Source organism: Myotis lucifugus, unplaced genomic scaffold (assembly GCF_000147115.1).
Source record: "Myotis lucifugus unplaced genomic scaffold, Myoluc2.0 scaffold_73, whole genome shotgun sequence".
Taxonomy (NCBI): domain Eukaryota; kingdom Metazoa; phylum Chordata; class Mammalia; order Chiroptera; family Vespertilionidae; genus Myotis; species Myotis lucifugus.
Genome location: NW_005871121.1, coordinates 4,421,454 through 4,439,406, shown reverse-complemented (window position 1 = coordinate 4,439,406; position 17,953 = coordinate 4,421,454). Strand labels below are relative to the sequence as shown.

Sequence of the window (17,953 nt, the reverse complement as noted above, 5' to 3'; positions counted from 1 at the left end):
ACCAAAGGATCATCGGTTCTATTCCTGGTCAGGGCACATGCCAGGTTTGTGGGCTTGATCCCCAGAAGGGGTTGTGCAGGAGGCAACAGATCAATTTTTTTCTCACCCTCTCTCTTCCTTTCTCTCTAAAATAAAAAAACATATAAAAGAAGAAGGAAATAATCCGAGTTCTTTGACTATCATCCAGAACAAGCAGGCAAACTACCCAACTCATTGTATATGGCTGCAATAACCTGTACACCAAACCCTGACACAAACAGCAAGATAAACAAAAATCACAGCCAATCCTGAGCATCAACATAGATCTGAAAATCCCAAACTGACGGGAAACAGTAATGGTAAGTGCTATACATGTATATACATACATATCTTTTTGTTTTGCTGGATTGTTTCTAAGTAACATAATTACATATGTACTATGTTCTTTAAAAAGTTTAGTATGTCAGCAAACTCCATGGAAAGCCAACTCAAGAACCCAAATTATTTTTTTTAAATATATTTTTATTGATTTCAGAGAGAAAGGGAGATAGAAACATCAATGATAAGGGAGAATCATCAATTGGCTGCCTCCTGCATGCCCCCTACTGGGAATCAAGCCCACAGCCTGGGCATGTGCCTTTGCCTGGAATCAAACCTGGGGCCCTTCAGTCCACAGGCCAACGCTCTATCCACTGAGCCAAACCAGCTAGGCAAGAATCCAAATTCTTTACCCCTCCTAATGATGCTAAGGCTCTGAAGATCTCAAGTTCAAGACAAGCTAACCAGAGGAGTAGCTCTTGCTTCTACTCCTTGTTAACCTGGTCTATATTCTAACATAAACTGACTCTTTCCCTTTCCCTTGTCTCGTCCTCAGCGATTCACCTTCAGCAGGCTCTTTTATGCACTGTTTCAGAAAAACCCAGGCAGGAGCTGTTTGCTGTGAATGAATGGTGTGAAGGGAAAACAGAGGAGAGTGATAGTAATGATTCCCCAAGTTCTGGTCTGGCGACTGCTTACCTTGCACAATGGGGTTCTTTACTCCTTCCTGTTCAGGCTGAGTCTTGGCCACGCCCATATTAGGCCCACAGTGTTTCCCAGAAGCATGGGAGTGGGGTGGGGGGTGGGGGGTGGGGGTGAAATAGCCTCACCATGGCTCCCCCTACTGATCATGGAAAGCACATGAGGTGAGGCACCTACTCACTGCTTCCCAGTCGCATCCTCCTACTTGCCACTTGTTGAGAGTATGCTGCTGTAACAACGACACCCTCAACGTTCACCTCTGCACTGTCGGTCTTCTACACAACAATTCCCCAAAGCTTACTTAACTACCGTACTGTACATGAAATATCACCAACTTGATATTTAAATGATATTTCATCATTTACAAAGTGTTTACATGATTTACGTGACCTACTTAGGAGCCGTGTAAAGGTAGACAGCATTAACATTATTAATCACAAGGAAGTGAGGAGAAACTGAGGCTCAGACCATTTGAGTAAAATGAAAATAGTTCTTAAGTAGAACCACCGGGAGAGGAAGACTCCTAGCTCACTGTTATTTCCAAGGTACCAAGTTTCTCCCCATACCATTCACTGTGCTGTTTTTGTCTGTCTTGTTTTGAAAGGCATAATTATCTTGCTTGAGTACTGAACTCGAGGTTGGGTGGAAGAAATATTGCTGCTGGGAAAGTTTGAGGCAGATCTGGGATTGTTCTATGTTTCCGATTTTCAAAAAAGAACCCTCCGTGCAGACTGTCAAGACACTCAGTGAAAAGTGCCCTTCAGCCTTGGCACACACAGCATGTGGAAGGGAATCTGTCAGACTGGCCACAATGCATAAGGATAACCTTGCTCTGATATTTGATCTGATTGTTCACTTGTCCCAGAAGTAAATCTCCAGATTTAGGATTTGTATAGCATTTATGCTTAAGTTCTCTATGCCATATATCCAAGACTAGAATTAAGAAGTGATGATGACTCGCCCCGGCCCAGTAGCTCAGTTGGTTAGAGCAGCGGTCGCCAACCTTTCGGATCTCACGGACCAACAGTTGGGCAACCGCTGGGTTAGAGAGTCATTCCGAAATGCCAAGGTTGTAGGTTTGATCCCCAGTCAGGGCACATACAAGAATCAACCAATGAATGCATAAATAAGAGGAACAACAAATTCATATTCTCTCTCTCTCTCTCTCTCTCTCTCTCTCTCTCTCTCTCTCATCAATAAAATCAATAAATAAAAAATGAAAAAAGTAGTAATGTAGTAATGAGGGGGCTGAGGGCTGGTTGAGGTGGGCAAAAGCGGGGGGGCGGTAAAAATGGAGACATCTGTAATAGAGTCAACAATAAATATAAAGTAAAAACACGTGGTGATGAAGATTCTTAATGACCCTACTTGATGTGGTTATCTATGATTTTGCTAAAAATGCACCATTGTCTCTAAAATTAGAAGCAGGAAGATGACCATAATTTCTGAGGCAACAGGTAAGAAGATGGAGGTTTCATGATATGATGTGACTGATGCCCATAAGGACTGCCCACCACTCTGTGCTGTGACCTTGAACCCACAGAAAACAGGGATTCCTGTCTGCTGCAGCCTGTACTGGAAGCTGGCACGTCGGAGCGGCCCCTTCCCTGTGCACCGAAGAGTCAGTGAACGCACCGCGGATCTTACATTACACGGAAACACAAAAGCCATTTTGTGTCGCTGCTGCCGCTTCTCCACCCTCAGCCTGCCTTACAAAACCAAGATGTATAACCACACAGACCAACCTAGAACTTTGCCCCCCGACGCATTGTCTCTGCAAGTCTTTTTCTCCCTCCTGTCGGTCCTCGGGGGCACGGCGGCTGAGCGAGTGGCTGTGTTATTCACGATGTGTGCGGCTCTCATCCCAAGGAGTGTGTCTGTTTCTGTCCTTGACTCACTTTTTCTCTCTCCCTTCCTTTTTTCCCCCCTCTCTTTCTCAGTCCCAGCACCAGCCAGGCCTTTTCTGTTGAGCTCTATTCTTTTATTCCCGAGACACTCTGAGTGCTATTCAGAGATGTGTCTGCACAGAACGCACACACCCAGAGCGCTCGACGCCGAAGAAGAGGATGTGCTTCCGAGAAACTTCCCCGCCAGACAGCTCTGCTGTCCTTCACATCAGCCACGAACAAAAGGCAATCTTTTTTCCTGCCCATTGTTTGCGAGAGGTAGTTCAGGCAATGAACGAAATGACTCTCTCCGTGTGAGTCTTGACAGATGAAAAAATGATCATAAAAGGAGACGATGGCAAACTCTGACTGGAAAGCCAGACTTGACATTGACAGTGTTTTTAATGAAAATCTGCGTAGATATCAGATGCTGCAGACGTGGCTAAGAGATGCTAGTTTTCACAAGGACAGGTTGCTCAAACCTGAATATTCTATCAGCGGAGGAATTAAGAGTATCATTACATACACACTGAAATATTTCCATTTAGCATGAGGTATAACCACCAATTTTTCATGTTTTTCCTCCTCTCACAATTTACATTCTTGTCTCTGGGTGAGAAGCATATTTGAATAATAACTAATCAATACGGACATAGCATTTTATGATTATCCAGTACCTGCACATTAGTATTTCCCCTTTTACATATGAACTCTGAGTTTCAGAAAGGTTAAATGATTTGCCCGACAGGGATCCGTCTGCAAATTTCAGAGCCAAGATTCAAGTAGAGATCTGCCTCTTTTTATTCTTTCATTGCGACAGCATGACATTTCTGAATGACATCCGCTTAACTCTAAAAATTATAGGAAGCATTATACCTTTTAGCTTACCTTGTATAATTTCTGGCCTACACTGAGGTTCAAATTTCTCTAAAACCTGCACTTCTTGCTTTCTTTTTTTTAAAACCTTTTTTAAAAATTGATTTCAGAGAGAAGGGACAGGGAGAGAGAGATAGAAACATCAATGATGAGAGAGAATCACTGCTCGACTGCCTCCTGCACGACCTCACTGGGGATCAAGCCCACAACCCAGGCATGTGACCTCCAGGTTCATAGGTGGACTCTCAACCACTGAGCCATGCCAGCCGGGTCTTGCTTTCTTTTTACTTAAGCTACATGTGACCTAAATGTTGGGTCAGAGACTGACTCAAATTTCAATTCTAAAACATACCCAGAGATACCTGCATATGTACATATTTTAACCTGGAAAATGGATTTAATATGTACTATTAACATATGCATGAACCTAAAAACAGACCTTAGATTTCACTTTACAGTGTACCACGACAAAGAAAACAATACTTTTACAGAATACGAGTAACTATGGCAACCTATAGATTCCAATCAGGCTGCCTCCCAGGCAGTGGCAGCAGCTCCCGGCTGCCTAAATAACTTTCCATTAAAATGTGTCTCAAACGCATACAGTTTGGGGGCGCATTAGCTGAATTTCCTACTTAATGTTTTCAATTTAACGTTACCTTTCTGTGTTAAGGACAAAAATAATCCTATCATACGACATTTGCTGGGTATGTCTGTTTCATTGCATCCATGTTATCTTCTTGCTTCTGGGAGTGCTGCCTAACACTGGAGGCCTGCCCTCTGACAGCCGCTGGCCAGGAGGAATTAGGATGGAGCCAGGAGATAAGACCAGTTTTAGTAAAACAGCCCCCGCCATGCTGGTTATCAATGGTCAGCCATCCCGACGGTGCCTGCTCCTCTCACTCCCCACACCCCCTAAGTTTGCTGAGTTCAGATGGTTTCATTTGAGGTGATGTGAAAAGCAACCACAGCCTGCAACATCCCCCTGATTTCCAGAAAAGGCTGAGTTCCATAATGAGGGCAGAGCCTGAGCAGGTTCTGAGACCAGAGTCGCTTTTATTTCATCTTGGGATGAGAAATGCCAACAGTGGCAACTGCAATTCAGCAGATATTTATTGTGCCCCCACAATATGCAAGGCACTGTGGTCAGGCCTTCAGAGGATACTAGGTGAACGAGACTAGTTTTTGCCTTCAAAATATGATCTAGTAGAATTGAAGGGTGTGTGTGTGTGTGTGTGTGTGTGTGTGTGTTTATAGTATATAAGTATACATGATACATTTCATAAGAAAAGCTACAGATAAAAGGGTTTAGTGTTTGAACAAGTTAAGTCTTCTTAAAGGAGTTTTGTGATTCTAACTATTACAAAACTTGGAAACAGACACATTACAGTGAAAATACACAGGCTATCTGGGGGGTAAAGATCATGTGTGGAATATTTGGACTTCATACTAAGTAGAGAGAATGAGATGATATTGAGAAAACCCAAACATTATAGCATGGGATCTATTTTTAATTTAATAATCAAATGAGAATCATTGAAGTTTTATGAAAGAGAGTACAGTAAAAATTAATCTGTAATTTAGAAGGCAATTGCCAGGCTACTATAGGGAGAAAAGCAGCAGTAGAGAGATGCATAAACACAGATAAGCAAGAAAAAACTGAAGGTCCGGATAAGGGTAGGTGCATGGAAATGGTAGAAAGACAAGTCTGAGGAGTACTAATGAAGACGGAAGACAAACTGAGTCTAGGAGGTCAAGAAAAAGATGAACGAACAGTGAATGGGCCATGAATGCAAGTAACAGTAGTATAAATAACAAAGCCATTCATTCATTCATTATCACATATTTACTGAACACTTTGTGTCAGGAATGATACTTTTTGCCAGGCACTCTGCTAGGAGCTAAGAGAGGTACAGGCGCTTGTTTGGCGAGATGATGGATTTAATTTTATATGTGGGTCGAAAGTCCCGGCAGAACATCCAAGTCCGCAATTGCTGATGGAGATCTGTTCTGTAGAAGAGTAACTGGGTTGGGATTATCTGCACCGAGAGAGGTCACAGTTGAAGCTGTGAGATCACTGAAGCTGAATTTTTCACTGAAGTAGGAAAGGTCTCAGAAAGAAGAGAGCAAGTTTAAGAACAGATGTGAGAAAAAAACACTAGCCTGTACTTGGTGTCTGGAGGAACAGGACCTGTGAGCGAAGAGATGGTAAAAAAAAACAAATGAGAGGAGAGCTGAGGTGGTGCCGCCTCAGGGAGAGAAGCAGCACTTTAAGCAGCACAGGGTCTATAGCTGTGGTTCTCAACCTTCCTAATGCTGCGACCCTTTAATACAGTTCCTCATGTTGTGGTGACCCCCAACCCTAAAATTATTTTCGTTGCTACTTCATAACTGTAATTTTGCTACTGTTAGGAATCGTAATGTAAATATCTGATATGCAGGATGTATTTTCATTGTTACAAATTGAACATAATTAAAGCATAGTGATTAATCACAAAAACAATATGTAATTATATATGTGTTTTCCGATGGCCTTAGGCGACCCCTGTGAAAGGGTCGTTCGACCCCCAAAGGGGTCGCGACCCACAGGTTGAGAACCACTGGTCTATAGGATGTGCCGAAGCATCAACTTTCCGATGAGAGTCAGGGGAGTGAAGCTGGGGCAGAGGTGACTGTGTTATCAGGCACTCCATTTCAGAAAGCCTCACTGGCAAGCGAGGAGCCAGAAGCCAGACAGGGGAGAGGTCAGTGGGAAGGTAGCTTGACGTGATGACAAGACGTAAGACGACATATGGGGTCACATAATGGCTTCAGACCACGCCCCTGGCAGGCAGGGTTCTAAGTGCTTGATATATAAGAATGTATTTAATCCCGATCACAAGTGATGATTTTTGAGAGAGGTTCTATTTTATGGCTTTCTCAAAGGTAATGAAGCAGAGACACACAGATTCAGAAGCCTGCCCTACCTCACACAGTGCACGAGTAGCAGTTGGAAGCCAGGCAGTCTGACTTCAAAACGTCCTGACCAATCTGTTATGTGGTGGGGCTATCAGCCGTGGGCAAACTACGGCCCGTGGGCCGGATCCGGCCCGTTTGAAATGAATAAAACTAAAAAAAAAAAAAAAAAAGACCGTACCCTTTTATGTAATGATGTTTACTTTGAATTTATATTAGTTCACACAAACACTCCATCCATGCTTTTGTTCCGGCCCTCCGGTCCAGTTTAAGAACCCATTGTGGCCCTCGAGTCAAAAAGTTTGCCCACCCCTGGGCTAGGTGAAGCTTGGCCAGGCATGTGGGAAGAAAGGAACGGAAATGAGGTGCCACTACTCCATCTCCTTCTTCACTTGCTTCCACCAGGATGCCATCAAGAGGGAGCGATGGCATCCTGGTGGAAGCAAGTGAAGAAGGGGATGGAGTAGTGGCACCTCATTTAGGGAGGAGCCCTCGGTTCTCCAGAACAGGATTCAGAAAAGACAGGGGGAGTGACATGGAGAGATTTTTAGCTCAGAGGTACACAGACTGTGGAGTCTGCATTACGTGATTTCTTGCCCCTCTGATTAAGCAAGGGAAGAGGTCACTGGAGTGCGAAGGGTAGGTTAGGGAAGGGGCTGGGAGAAGACACTACATAAACTCCACTGTTTATGTTGCCTTGTCAATGAAAGCTTATTCCACAGTGGAAAAGCCAGCATCATTAGGAATACACAAACCTCTCAGCACCACCTGCCCCGCCCCCCACACGCATTACAATGGAAATTCCAATGACACTCAAGCTGTGCAGACCTTGGTCCGAGGTGGCCTCTAAGAGCTTAGAGGTGACAATCCCAGATATGCTCTCTCTCTCACTCTCTCTTTTCCAAGCGGCTTCAACAGCCAAAAGGGACATTAACGTGCAGCCCACCTAAATCGACAGCATATTGATGTACATTTTTCCTTTGTGGGATTTTTTTCTTCTCTCCGAAGAAGTGCTTGCTATTTAAAATATGTTCCTAGGTGATGACAAAGCACACTGTTCACTCTTCCCAAGTCTACCCCACACCTTTCATTGTGTGTTTGCAAGTTAAAATACCTGTTGCCGTGCACATGAGAGGCGCAGAATGCAAAGCTGTAATGGAGCAGGGTTGGGTCAATGACAGCACCGTTCTCTGAGTGTTCCATCAGCTCTGCAAGGTAGCAGAGGTGTCTGTGGCAGCCTCGCACACCGTACCGGGCACAGTACTCATCCAACACAAAAACCTGGCCAGGGCTAAACCAACCCTACAAAAAAAAAAAGATTGTTTTTTCTTTCAGTACTGAGATCTGCTTTTCTGAAGGCACTGATATGCATCATAAAGAAAAGCTAAATTAAAGTGTCTTTTTAAAAATTTTTAAAAATATATTTTATTGATTTTTTTACAGAGAGGAAGGGAGAGGAATAGAGAGTTAGAAACATCAATGGGAGAGAAACATCAATCAGCTGCCTCCTGCACACCCCCTACTGGGGATGTGCCCCGCAACCAAGATACATGCCCTTGACCGGAATCGAACCTGGGACCCTTCAGTCCACAGGCTGATGCTCTATCCACTGAGCCAAACCGGTTAGGGCTAAAGTGTCTTTTAAAAAATATATATATTTTATCAATTTCAGAGAGGAAGGGTGATGAAGAGATAGAAACATTAATGATGAGAGAGAATCATTGATTGACTGCCTCCTGCATGCCCCCCACTGGGGATCAAGCCCGCAATCAGGGCATGTACCCTTGACCGGAATTGAACCTCGGACCCTTCAGTCTGTAGGGCTGACGCTCTATCCACTGAGCCAAACCAGCGGGCTAAAGTGTCTTTGGGCATTTTTTCATTAATGGTATGTTTCTGGTTATTTTCCGAATATCGAATGTCATCAGTTTTTGAACTGATTTGGACACTGGAAACCTAAAATCATTCTCTCTCTATGGCCATGGAAGGTATGGGCACCTGTTCTCCATAACTGAAGGAATGCAAATGATCTTCTGAGGGTTAGATGAGACTAAAGCGTTCCTATTATATAGACAGCCCCTGCCCTATTTATCCCTCTGTTTCTTTCCCCCTGTTAATTAGGTTGTCTTTCTAGGAACAAAAGAGAGACTTGAAAAATATATCAACTTTTGGTGAACAGAACTTAAACCTTACAATGTCTGTACAGGTGTTGGTAAATCCTGTCACGGAGGGTTTTTTATCTTCATTAAAGCCTTCTATTTTCATTCGACCTTCTCCAGAGGCACCGATAAGCCACAGCTCAGGGTCTGCCTGAGTCTATTCTCCTGTCTATTGAGTGGCACAGCAGTGGTCTTCAAGTGTATAATTTTCAAATTGGGAAGCAATCGATTGGAATCCTTCACCCCTAACTCCAACTACAGTTATTAAACAAGTCAGGAATAAAATGCCGCTTCATAACAAGTATTTCTCACTTTTAAACCTCTTGAATTCTAACCTGTGGGGAACCAGACAGAAAGACTTGTACTCACCAAGCAAGAATAGGAATCATTCAGTCTGTGATCCAAAGTCTGCCTCTGGAGTATTCTGAAAAGGGAGGCGTGGTCAAGCTTGCAAGGGTTTGCAGAAATAAACTCATCCATACCATGTTTCTGAAAACGGTCTGCATCTGTGAATTCAGAAAAACATGTATAATACAATTTATATTTTTGGTTTAATAACGGGTAAATGGATTTTTTAAAACCACAAAATGCATGCCTCATAATAACAAAAGATTACCTTCTATTACATAAAATAGGATGAATTCAGCATATGAACATAAATTGCAATTTTTGGGGAGCCCACATAAAAATGACAGGGAAAAATTTACAAGTCATTTGAAATGAGGTGATGAAATCTTATTTTCTTTCAAAGCTACTTCTAATACTCATCACAGAAATAATAGTATTTTTCAATTTTAGGAAAACTTGATGCATTTTAAGTACATATTGACTGAGGAATGACTAGAAAAGAACCCAAGTCTATTCATAAAAAACTGCAATGATGGCTAGAAGCCTGCTTCCAAAATGGCAAACTAGGACAGAAATGAACACACAAGCTTTAGCTGGACCACTTCCAGTCCTCTTTTTATTTTTATTTTTTGTATGGAGCCTTTAATGGGACCAACCTTAATGCAGAAATGGCAATGAATGCTCTCAAGCTTCAAGTTTAAGAGACATGAAAAAGGGAGCATCATGTTTGTGCAAATATGCAGACAAAGCCTAAGGTCCCACATGGCACTTCAATCAAAGGCCCAAGTTCATTGTTCTTTACAGATTGCATCTTTCAACGCCTGTAGACCCCGCGGGTGTATCAAAAGGCAAGCTTTTATGATTGCTTTCATTAATGGCATGTTTTGTCAAAGTCTTCAATGTGAGTTATTTACTAAGGATAGAGAGAAAGAGCCACACACCACCCCAAAGAAGTGCTGGGTGTTACTACATTAGCTCTGTTGGAAATGGTGCGCATATTGGTCAAGCAATCAGTTATCAAGATAAAAGGGGGCTCTCCTCATAATGGTGGAGCTGAAGCTCCATTGTTCCTTAAAATTCACAGATAGACCTCGTGTCTGGTCATCACAAGAAGCAGAGCCCTAAATGTAAGCTAACTGTGGTTTTTAAAACCTACATGGTGCAATCCTAAAGTTGCAAAGGAAAGGAGACAAAAGTTTATTGATTAAACCCAATTATAGAGTCAGGCTCATAATAAAACTCAATATTGATCTGTGGACATGATGCTAACATAATCAGTCACATTTAGATATTTAGCCCAGATCATATTGATCCATGTCAACTTCAACTTTCAGCCATATTTATGGATGGAAGAACTATATAATTCAAACTGAAGGGCCTTCAGAATCACATAAAAAAAAGGTATACAAACTAATATATATCTTACAATATCAAAAGGTGGATGTAGCAAGCAACGAATGCCCATTTATTGATGATGAAAGGTAGGGGGCTATAATCCATGGAAAAGTAGCATCTGTATCCCTTTACATGTAATACTCACCTGGATGGTTAAATATAGGACATGTGGTAAATTAGTATTTATTAGATGAACACTAAACTAAACTCATTTTTCTGAACTCTGAAATGAGACAATTCAACTTCCAATGTATTATATTCTTATGTGTGATACTTTTAATATAAAATTAAATGTAATGATAATGCAAAATAATATCAGATGAGAATGAGGTAAACTGTTGAAAGCTGCAAGGCACATATAAACCCAGAAGATTATGTTTTATTTTTAAAAAATTATCTTAGAACCTTTATTTCTGCATTTAGCTGAGTACAAAATCTCTGAGTATCACCTTATGAAATTAAATTACTAGTTTTATAAAACATCTGCTGAATTTTATTCATTATTTTTTCACCAGGGAAGGTCATAACAGGAAGTTAAAAATAACACCCATTAATGGCTTATCTGTTGAGAATAGGATATGTAATAGAGAAAAAAAATCCACAATTCTCAATTAACTATAAAGGTTTGTAGAAGAAAATGTCTATTTTAAAACAATAGGTATACAGTTCTTAAATAAAATATACAAGTTCCTGGAAAAAAAACACCTATGGTTCATTTCTATAATTAATCATATTTTCAAAAATAAATGTACTTTATGAGGCATCTTCCTCATGAAATATAAGTCTAAACCATAAATGTGACAAGGCTTTCTGAGTCATATACATAAAGGGATAATGACTGCCAACAATTGCCATTAGTGATAAAAATCATATTCATGATAGAAATTTAAGTCACATATACAAATTCTATAGTGACAGTGAGAAAACAACACACTAAAAATTCTCTAAAAAAACAAACACACACAACCCTCCATGATTATAATTCTATGACAGTAAAATGTACTCTTAGGGATTATCCCATCTTCAAAACATAGGCTGTAAAGACCAAGCTCCTCGACTTCTTCCTTTCTATGTCTGAAAGCACAATTCAAAATATTTTATGCAAATATACTTCACTGTGCACCGTTACACCGAGAAGGAGAAGAGGTGGCCATTCACTAGCATTGAGACTACCCAGGTGTCCAGACTGGGACTTGAGTACCAAAGGACTCAGAAGATGGTGCTGCTAGTTAATGGTCACCTCCTCTGCAAATCCCTCAGCTGATCGAAGCGGCCATGAACATTTTCAAATACAGTAACTTCGTTTAAAGTTGTCCTATGTTTAGGAGCTGGCCTGGAGCTGCATTTACTGCTACCCACACCTGATCACACTTTCCTTTTAGCGCAAACTCTCATTGAGCTTGAAAAATTTGCAGGGAGTTAAAAGTGGCATAGAGAAGTATACACCACTTTTATAGCACCCCTAGAGCTGCTAATAGGAAGAGCTTGATGTTAAAAGTTTAAGTAGATTCCTTCTGAGATCCATCAATCTCAGAGGAAAGGAATGATGGGGAGAGAGAGAGATGAATTAAAGAACGCAGATACATATAAGCAATATCCATGGACACAGACAATAGTGCTGTACCTGGGGGGGGGGGGGTGCAGGGTGGAAGGGGTCAATAGGGGCAAGAGGAGACATCTGTAACACTTTCAACAATAAAGATAGATTTTAAAAATTTTCAGTAGATCATCCTGGTGGTATGTTTGTGTTTTATGTATAGATGTTTTATGCTGAGACCGAAGAGAAATGGTTGACAGATATATTAAGTAGAAGTTTGTTCACACCTCTGTTATTGACCCAAATGATTTCCTAGCTTGTTTTTGTTAAACTGATTAAAAACTGATGTATGGATTTACACATCTTGCTTTCTGCAGCAAGTAACATGTAATATTTTCACATGATGACAATTTTAATCAACACATACAGACCTAGAATCACAGGCCAAGTACACCAATATTCAACATTTAGTTAAAATAATATATTCAATGTAAAGCAAGACATATTTTACCTTATGTGTGAAATTTAACTTATCAGATCAATCAGGAAAATTAGCTTATATAATTAAATGTAAATTTATACTCTGATTTAAGGATTAAAAATTGGCTTAAAATCGAAAAGAAGGTAACTTTTCTGTTTAATTTTTGACATTAATTTATGACTGGAAGTCCACTAGCACTGTGTCGGATTCTATATTATGAAACATACACACTGTATTATGCTACATACGTGAGTTAAAAGATAAAATGAAAAATAAGGTGCTTGCATATTAGTTTAATTTGAGACAGCAAAGAAGGATAGTTTAACTAAAGAATGTCCCATAAGTCAGGCTAAAGGCAGTGTCCACCCTATTTCAGAATTTCTATATATCCTGAGAGTCAAGGAAATAGAAAAGAATAGATTATCTTATCAGAGTAATATATAAGAACATGCCATTATTTATATCCTAAAAATATAATAAGGTTGTCTTCCAATAAGCTAGATTTTATTATTATTTTGTTCTGACTATCCCTAAATATCTGGTGTGCTTAGTTTTGAAAACAAGCTTTCTTTTTTAAAGTTATAACACAGAAAATTCAGGAGAAGAAATGAATTAGCAACTAGTCCTTCCACTTAAATTCACCCACTGTGAATATTTTAGGTATAATTCTATCTATATTTTTAATTTTTTTACTTAGTGAAAATACCATCACAGAACATAATTTAGCATTTTTCCATTTAAACTTATTGAGCATTTTTGCATGCTATTTTATCACCTTTATAGACATTACCTTTATACCCACATGAATGATAGGTAATAGGTTGTTTCTACTTTTCTATTGGGCAAAAACAGGCATTTTGTTTCATAAATGGTAAAGTTAACCTAAATATTCTAGGTTTACCTAGAAAAAAGGAGATTGACATTGTAAACAAGGTCATGATACTCCTTTAAAAATTGTGTCATTACCTAATTTTTATACAGTGAAGCAATAAACAAACAAAAAAACCCCATGAAAATACTTACCCTTACCAGCTATCAGTCAGCAAAAAAATTAAAAAACAAAGCATCGTTAAGTGGGTTAGGAACATATTTCTTTCTTTCTATAGCTAGTCAATCGAATTTTATTATTTTCTTGCTGTCTACGAATGACTCTAAGAATTGTTCTTCCAAGAGAGCAATACTAGGGCAGGACTTTCTGCAGTGGCCCAGTGGCATCTCTGTGACAGGCCACACTCAGCATTCTCATTGGCATGAGGTAGGGACACATTTTTCTCCCTTCCTTCCTTTTTTATTTATTTATTTTTCCTCTTTAAAGAAAGATAAAACAGCAGAGTCTGCTCTAGTGGAAAATTTTACCACAAGCCTAGAATACAAGAAAGCTGTCGTTAACCCAACTGAAACAGTTTGGCTTTTTAGAAGCAACTTAGTTGAGAGTAGAACAAAATCTTCAAAGTTAAAACAGTTAGCTTTTCCAGAAGAAGTTAATCCAGGGGCAAGAAAATTTAGTTCCAATTAGCCTGACCAACACTGCCTTGACAGCACACATCTAACAGTAGAAGGTTTAGCCACAAAGAGATTGCATGGTGCTCTGAATCAATTGATCATTAGAGCCTTAATTCATTAATTCTGTATTGTAGAGTCATGGCCTTAATTTTCTAGACTAGTGGTTCCTGACCACATTTCTCGCCTCTCTGTGCAAGAAATGGGTGATATCCATGAGCTCGGAACACTCCTTGGGCATTCCTTGCACTTAGGATGTCAACAAAAGGGAATGAGTGAGATGTTTTTACAAAAATAATTTTCAAGTCATTGTAGCTCACTGGTTCTCCAATGGGGATAATTCTTTCCCATTGGAACCCTGCCCTCTTGAACATTTGGAAATGTGTGGAGATATTCTGGTTGTCAGACCTAGGTGGAGGTGGGAGGGCGTACTCCTGGCACTGCAAGAAAAGGCAAAGGAAGGCCTTCAAGAAGAAATAAAATCTCTCTCCAAGAGAATGAGGAGCACCAGAAGTGGGTGAGTATATACCATTTCCCCATATTATCTAAAGTTCTTTAAAAGGTAACTGTTTAAGGCAATAATGCTAATAGCAATGCATTGTGGGATTTCCCACAGAGGTAGAAGTTAAATGTATGACCAGACTAGCTCAGAGGCCAGGAGGGAAGAAATGAAAGTCTACTCCTGTAGGGTCCACATACTATGCACCAAGTGATATACATGATGATGGACTGTGGTAAGTTTAAAGGTATATCATTTAACCCCAAAGCACTAAAGTGACTGGAGTTCATATTTCATCTGTAATTATTTGACTAAAGTGCCTTTAAGATGTCCAGATGTGATACTAAAGCATGCCAAAAAGAAAAGGGAGTAGTTATTTGAAGCATAACAAGTAGGAAAAGAAAATGCACGTCAAGATGTTACTCCCCTACAGAAGAATCTTGCGAGTAAAAGGTGCTGATTGAAAAGTCACCGTTTGAGCTTAAATTTCTAGACAAACGGAATTATTTCAGGAGAAACTAGAGAAGTTTTACAAAGGAGCATAACAAATTAGAATATTTGGCCTAATGATTATAAAAGCCATGCTTGAAAATGCTTCTATCATTACATAATTTGTTATTAATCACTTATAAATTCAAGTGAAAAATATATTTCTTGTTTTGACATTAATTTTTAGAGAGAAAGAAAGAGAAATATCAATTTGTTGTTCCACTTATGTTGCATTCATTGGTTGATTCTCATATGAGCTCTGACAGGGGATCAAACCTGAAACCTTGGCATATCAGGACGACACTCCAATCAACTGAGCCACCCCGCCAGGGCCAAAAAATATAGTTCTTAATGACTTAAATTAGCATTCAAAAATTGACATAAATATTAAGATATTTAGAAAAAGAAAGTTGGCTTGATAACTTACTTTTTTATCAATCTACAACAGAAAATAGTCCTATTATCCTCTGAGTTATGAAGAACAAATCTAGAAAGTAATAGTTTTCGGAAATCCTATCAATGCCAATTTCATTTTGAAATACTTTCTTATTTCTATAAGACACAGTTAAAATTTATATAGGACACAGCAGTACTTAAAACTACAAAATTACCAAGGTTAAAATAAAATTTCTTTTGAGAAATTTGAGAAAATGTTCTTATATGCTGTTGTGATTCCCAAAGATACTCCAATGCTTGGAAAATTCATGATTGGAAACCATTTACTCTGGATCTGTGTGAAAAATTAGATAACTAATTCTATGACTATTAATATGAACTATTTTTATTCAATTAGGAATCAGTTCATGATGTAAACTATAACACTAAACAAATTTGCCTCAGATAATTTTGTATCTCATTAAGGTTATTAATTGATAATCAAATTATTTTTTAATAAAACTTACAAAGCTGAGCATCTGCTTGAAGAGTTCCTCCTTTAGGATTCAGCTTCTGGGTTTGAATTGCAGGGATGGGTTTATAAGATTGACCTGTGGCCCTATACATGGCTTGGACCCATAATATTCTATCCTGCTCATCATCACTGGCAAATATAACAGTGTCTCCTTCTTTAACAGCGTTGAAGAACATGCGACCACCCTGAAGGCCTGTGGAGGGAGAAAGGCATCGCTGAAAAGTCACACAATTGACAGATTTTAATGCTACTCACTAAATGGTCTCATGGAAAGGAATCGATTTGATATTAGCTGCTCAATGCTTTAGTTGAGGATCAAACCCATGATCCAAGAATTGTAGGAAAGACAATAAGAGAAAGGATTAAATCTCCATATTGCTTTGCAAATTAAAAATAACTTAGGGAAATCAACAGTCCATGACACAGTAGCATTGTGCAAGACATACAAGCCCACCCCATAGAAATGCATACTATAGTCTGGTAGTTCATGTCAGAGAAGTGCTTATCTGTAGGCATGCTTTTCATTCTCTGTACAGAACTATGTGATGAGTTTAGCTGAAAAAAAAATACAGATAAGGCAAAAATATGATACTTTTATTATATGGTATTTTATCTTTTGCAAAATTCTTTCACACTGAAGATATTTTGCATTTTTTAGATGAATGCAAAATGAGTGCATGTGATCACAGATTTCTATTGTTAATCTCTATTAATTTCTCAATCTCTATATTTATTTATATTTTTCTTAATATCACTTTATTAAGTTCACCAATCTCCACGTGTTGTTTCGTTCACTCACTCCCTCACCAGTTTTAGTAACCAAGAGTCTAGTACTGGATCTGGTGTGAATATGGAGAGAGGGAAGAGAAGCACAAGAATGTGTTGCCGGGGACAAAATTGGTAGAACATATAATAATTCATTTGCCATTTCTTTCCCTATTTCTGTCTCTTATACATTTTGCTTTCCAGTAAGGAAGTTTAAGTAAACATTGATGCTATTTCTCAACTAATTTTTCTGTTCACAGTAACTTTCACACACTTCATACTCGCCCTAAGACAGAGATTTTCAACTGGTGTGCTGCAGGAATGTTTAAAACATGCACTACCTGACTACTGAGTCAAGGGTACACTGCCCGTAACATAAAAATATGACAACAGCCAACACAACAGCAGCCATCCCATGGGAAGCACATCTACTTTTTTTTGGTCAGAATGGCAAAAAAAAAAATTGTTTTTTAGTGTGCCACAGAATTTTAGTAAGTAGTTTACGTGTACCGTGAGATGAAAATGATTGAAAATCTCTGTACAAAGATAGCAGAGATGATGAGTCTGGCTACAATGAAGTAGCCCTCAAAAAGATACAGTTTGATTTTCATCAAGTCTGTTCAGGAATATCAGTGAAATATGCACCCCGGTCAATGAGTGGAGGTTGTAGAACAGAGACAGGATGTGTATGAGAACTTGATGAATATGTGAATGGAGGGGAAAGTGATTCAACTCAGAATTACCTGGGTGGGGATCTGTATAATCCACAGTGTATCCTTCAAGCTGCATTAATTCTTGCGGCTCAGACTTTTTTTCTCTGTAGCTGCACATGGCAAAGGTGTACTGGCTGACCTGCACGAGAAAGAAGTTTGCAGAGTGGTTGCATGAAATTTGTCTTTTAGATGTTTCTGACTCTTTGCCCAAATAAAACATAACATTATTTTCCTATAAAGTATTAAATGTTAGCGCGTTTCAAAACCGAGCTCCCAGAGGAAGGCGCCTTTCATCTGTCAGCTTGCAGTTGTACCTTCCACACCATGGCCCCGGCATTTCCAAATCAGTGAGCCACTTGTCAGCATTCTGAGACGCTAATAGAAGCATCATAAAAAAGTATTCATGTCAAAAACAAGTGTGGGAATCCCTGCGTTAAACAT

The 17,953-nt window shown here is 39.4% G+C and overlaps 1 protein-coding gene across 1 annotated transcript in view; it reads right to left on the bottom strand.

Annotated features, from left to right (window-relative positions):
* Positions 1–17,953, bottom strand: part of CADPS2 (calcium dependent secretion activator 2) — a 378,380-nt gene that overhangs the window by 132,345 nt on the left and 228,082 nt on the right. The window contains 5 exon segments of the mRNA XM_023755323.1: positions 4,528–4,534; positions 7,831–8,018; positions 9,245–9,381; positions 16,027–16,227; positions 17,543–17,651. Coding sequence (XP_023611091.1) covers positions 4,528–4,534; positions 7,831–8,018; positions 9,245–9,381; positions 16,027–16,227; positions 17,543–17,651 — 642 coding nt within the window.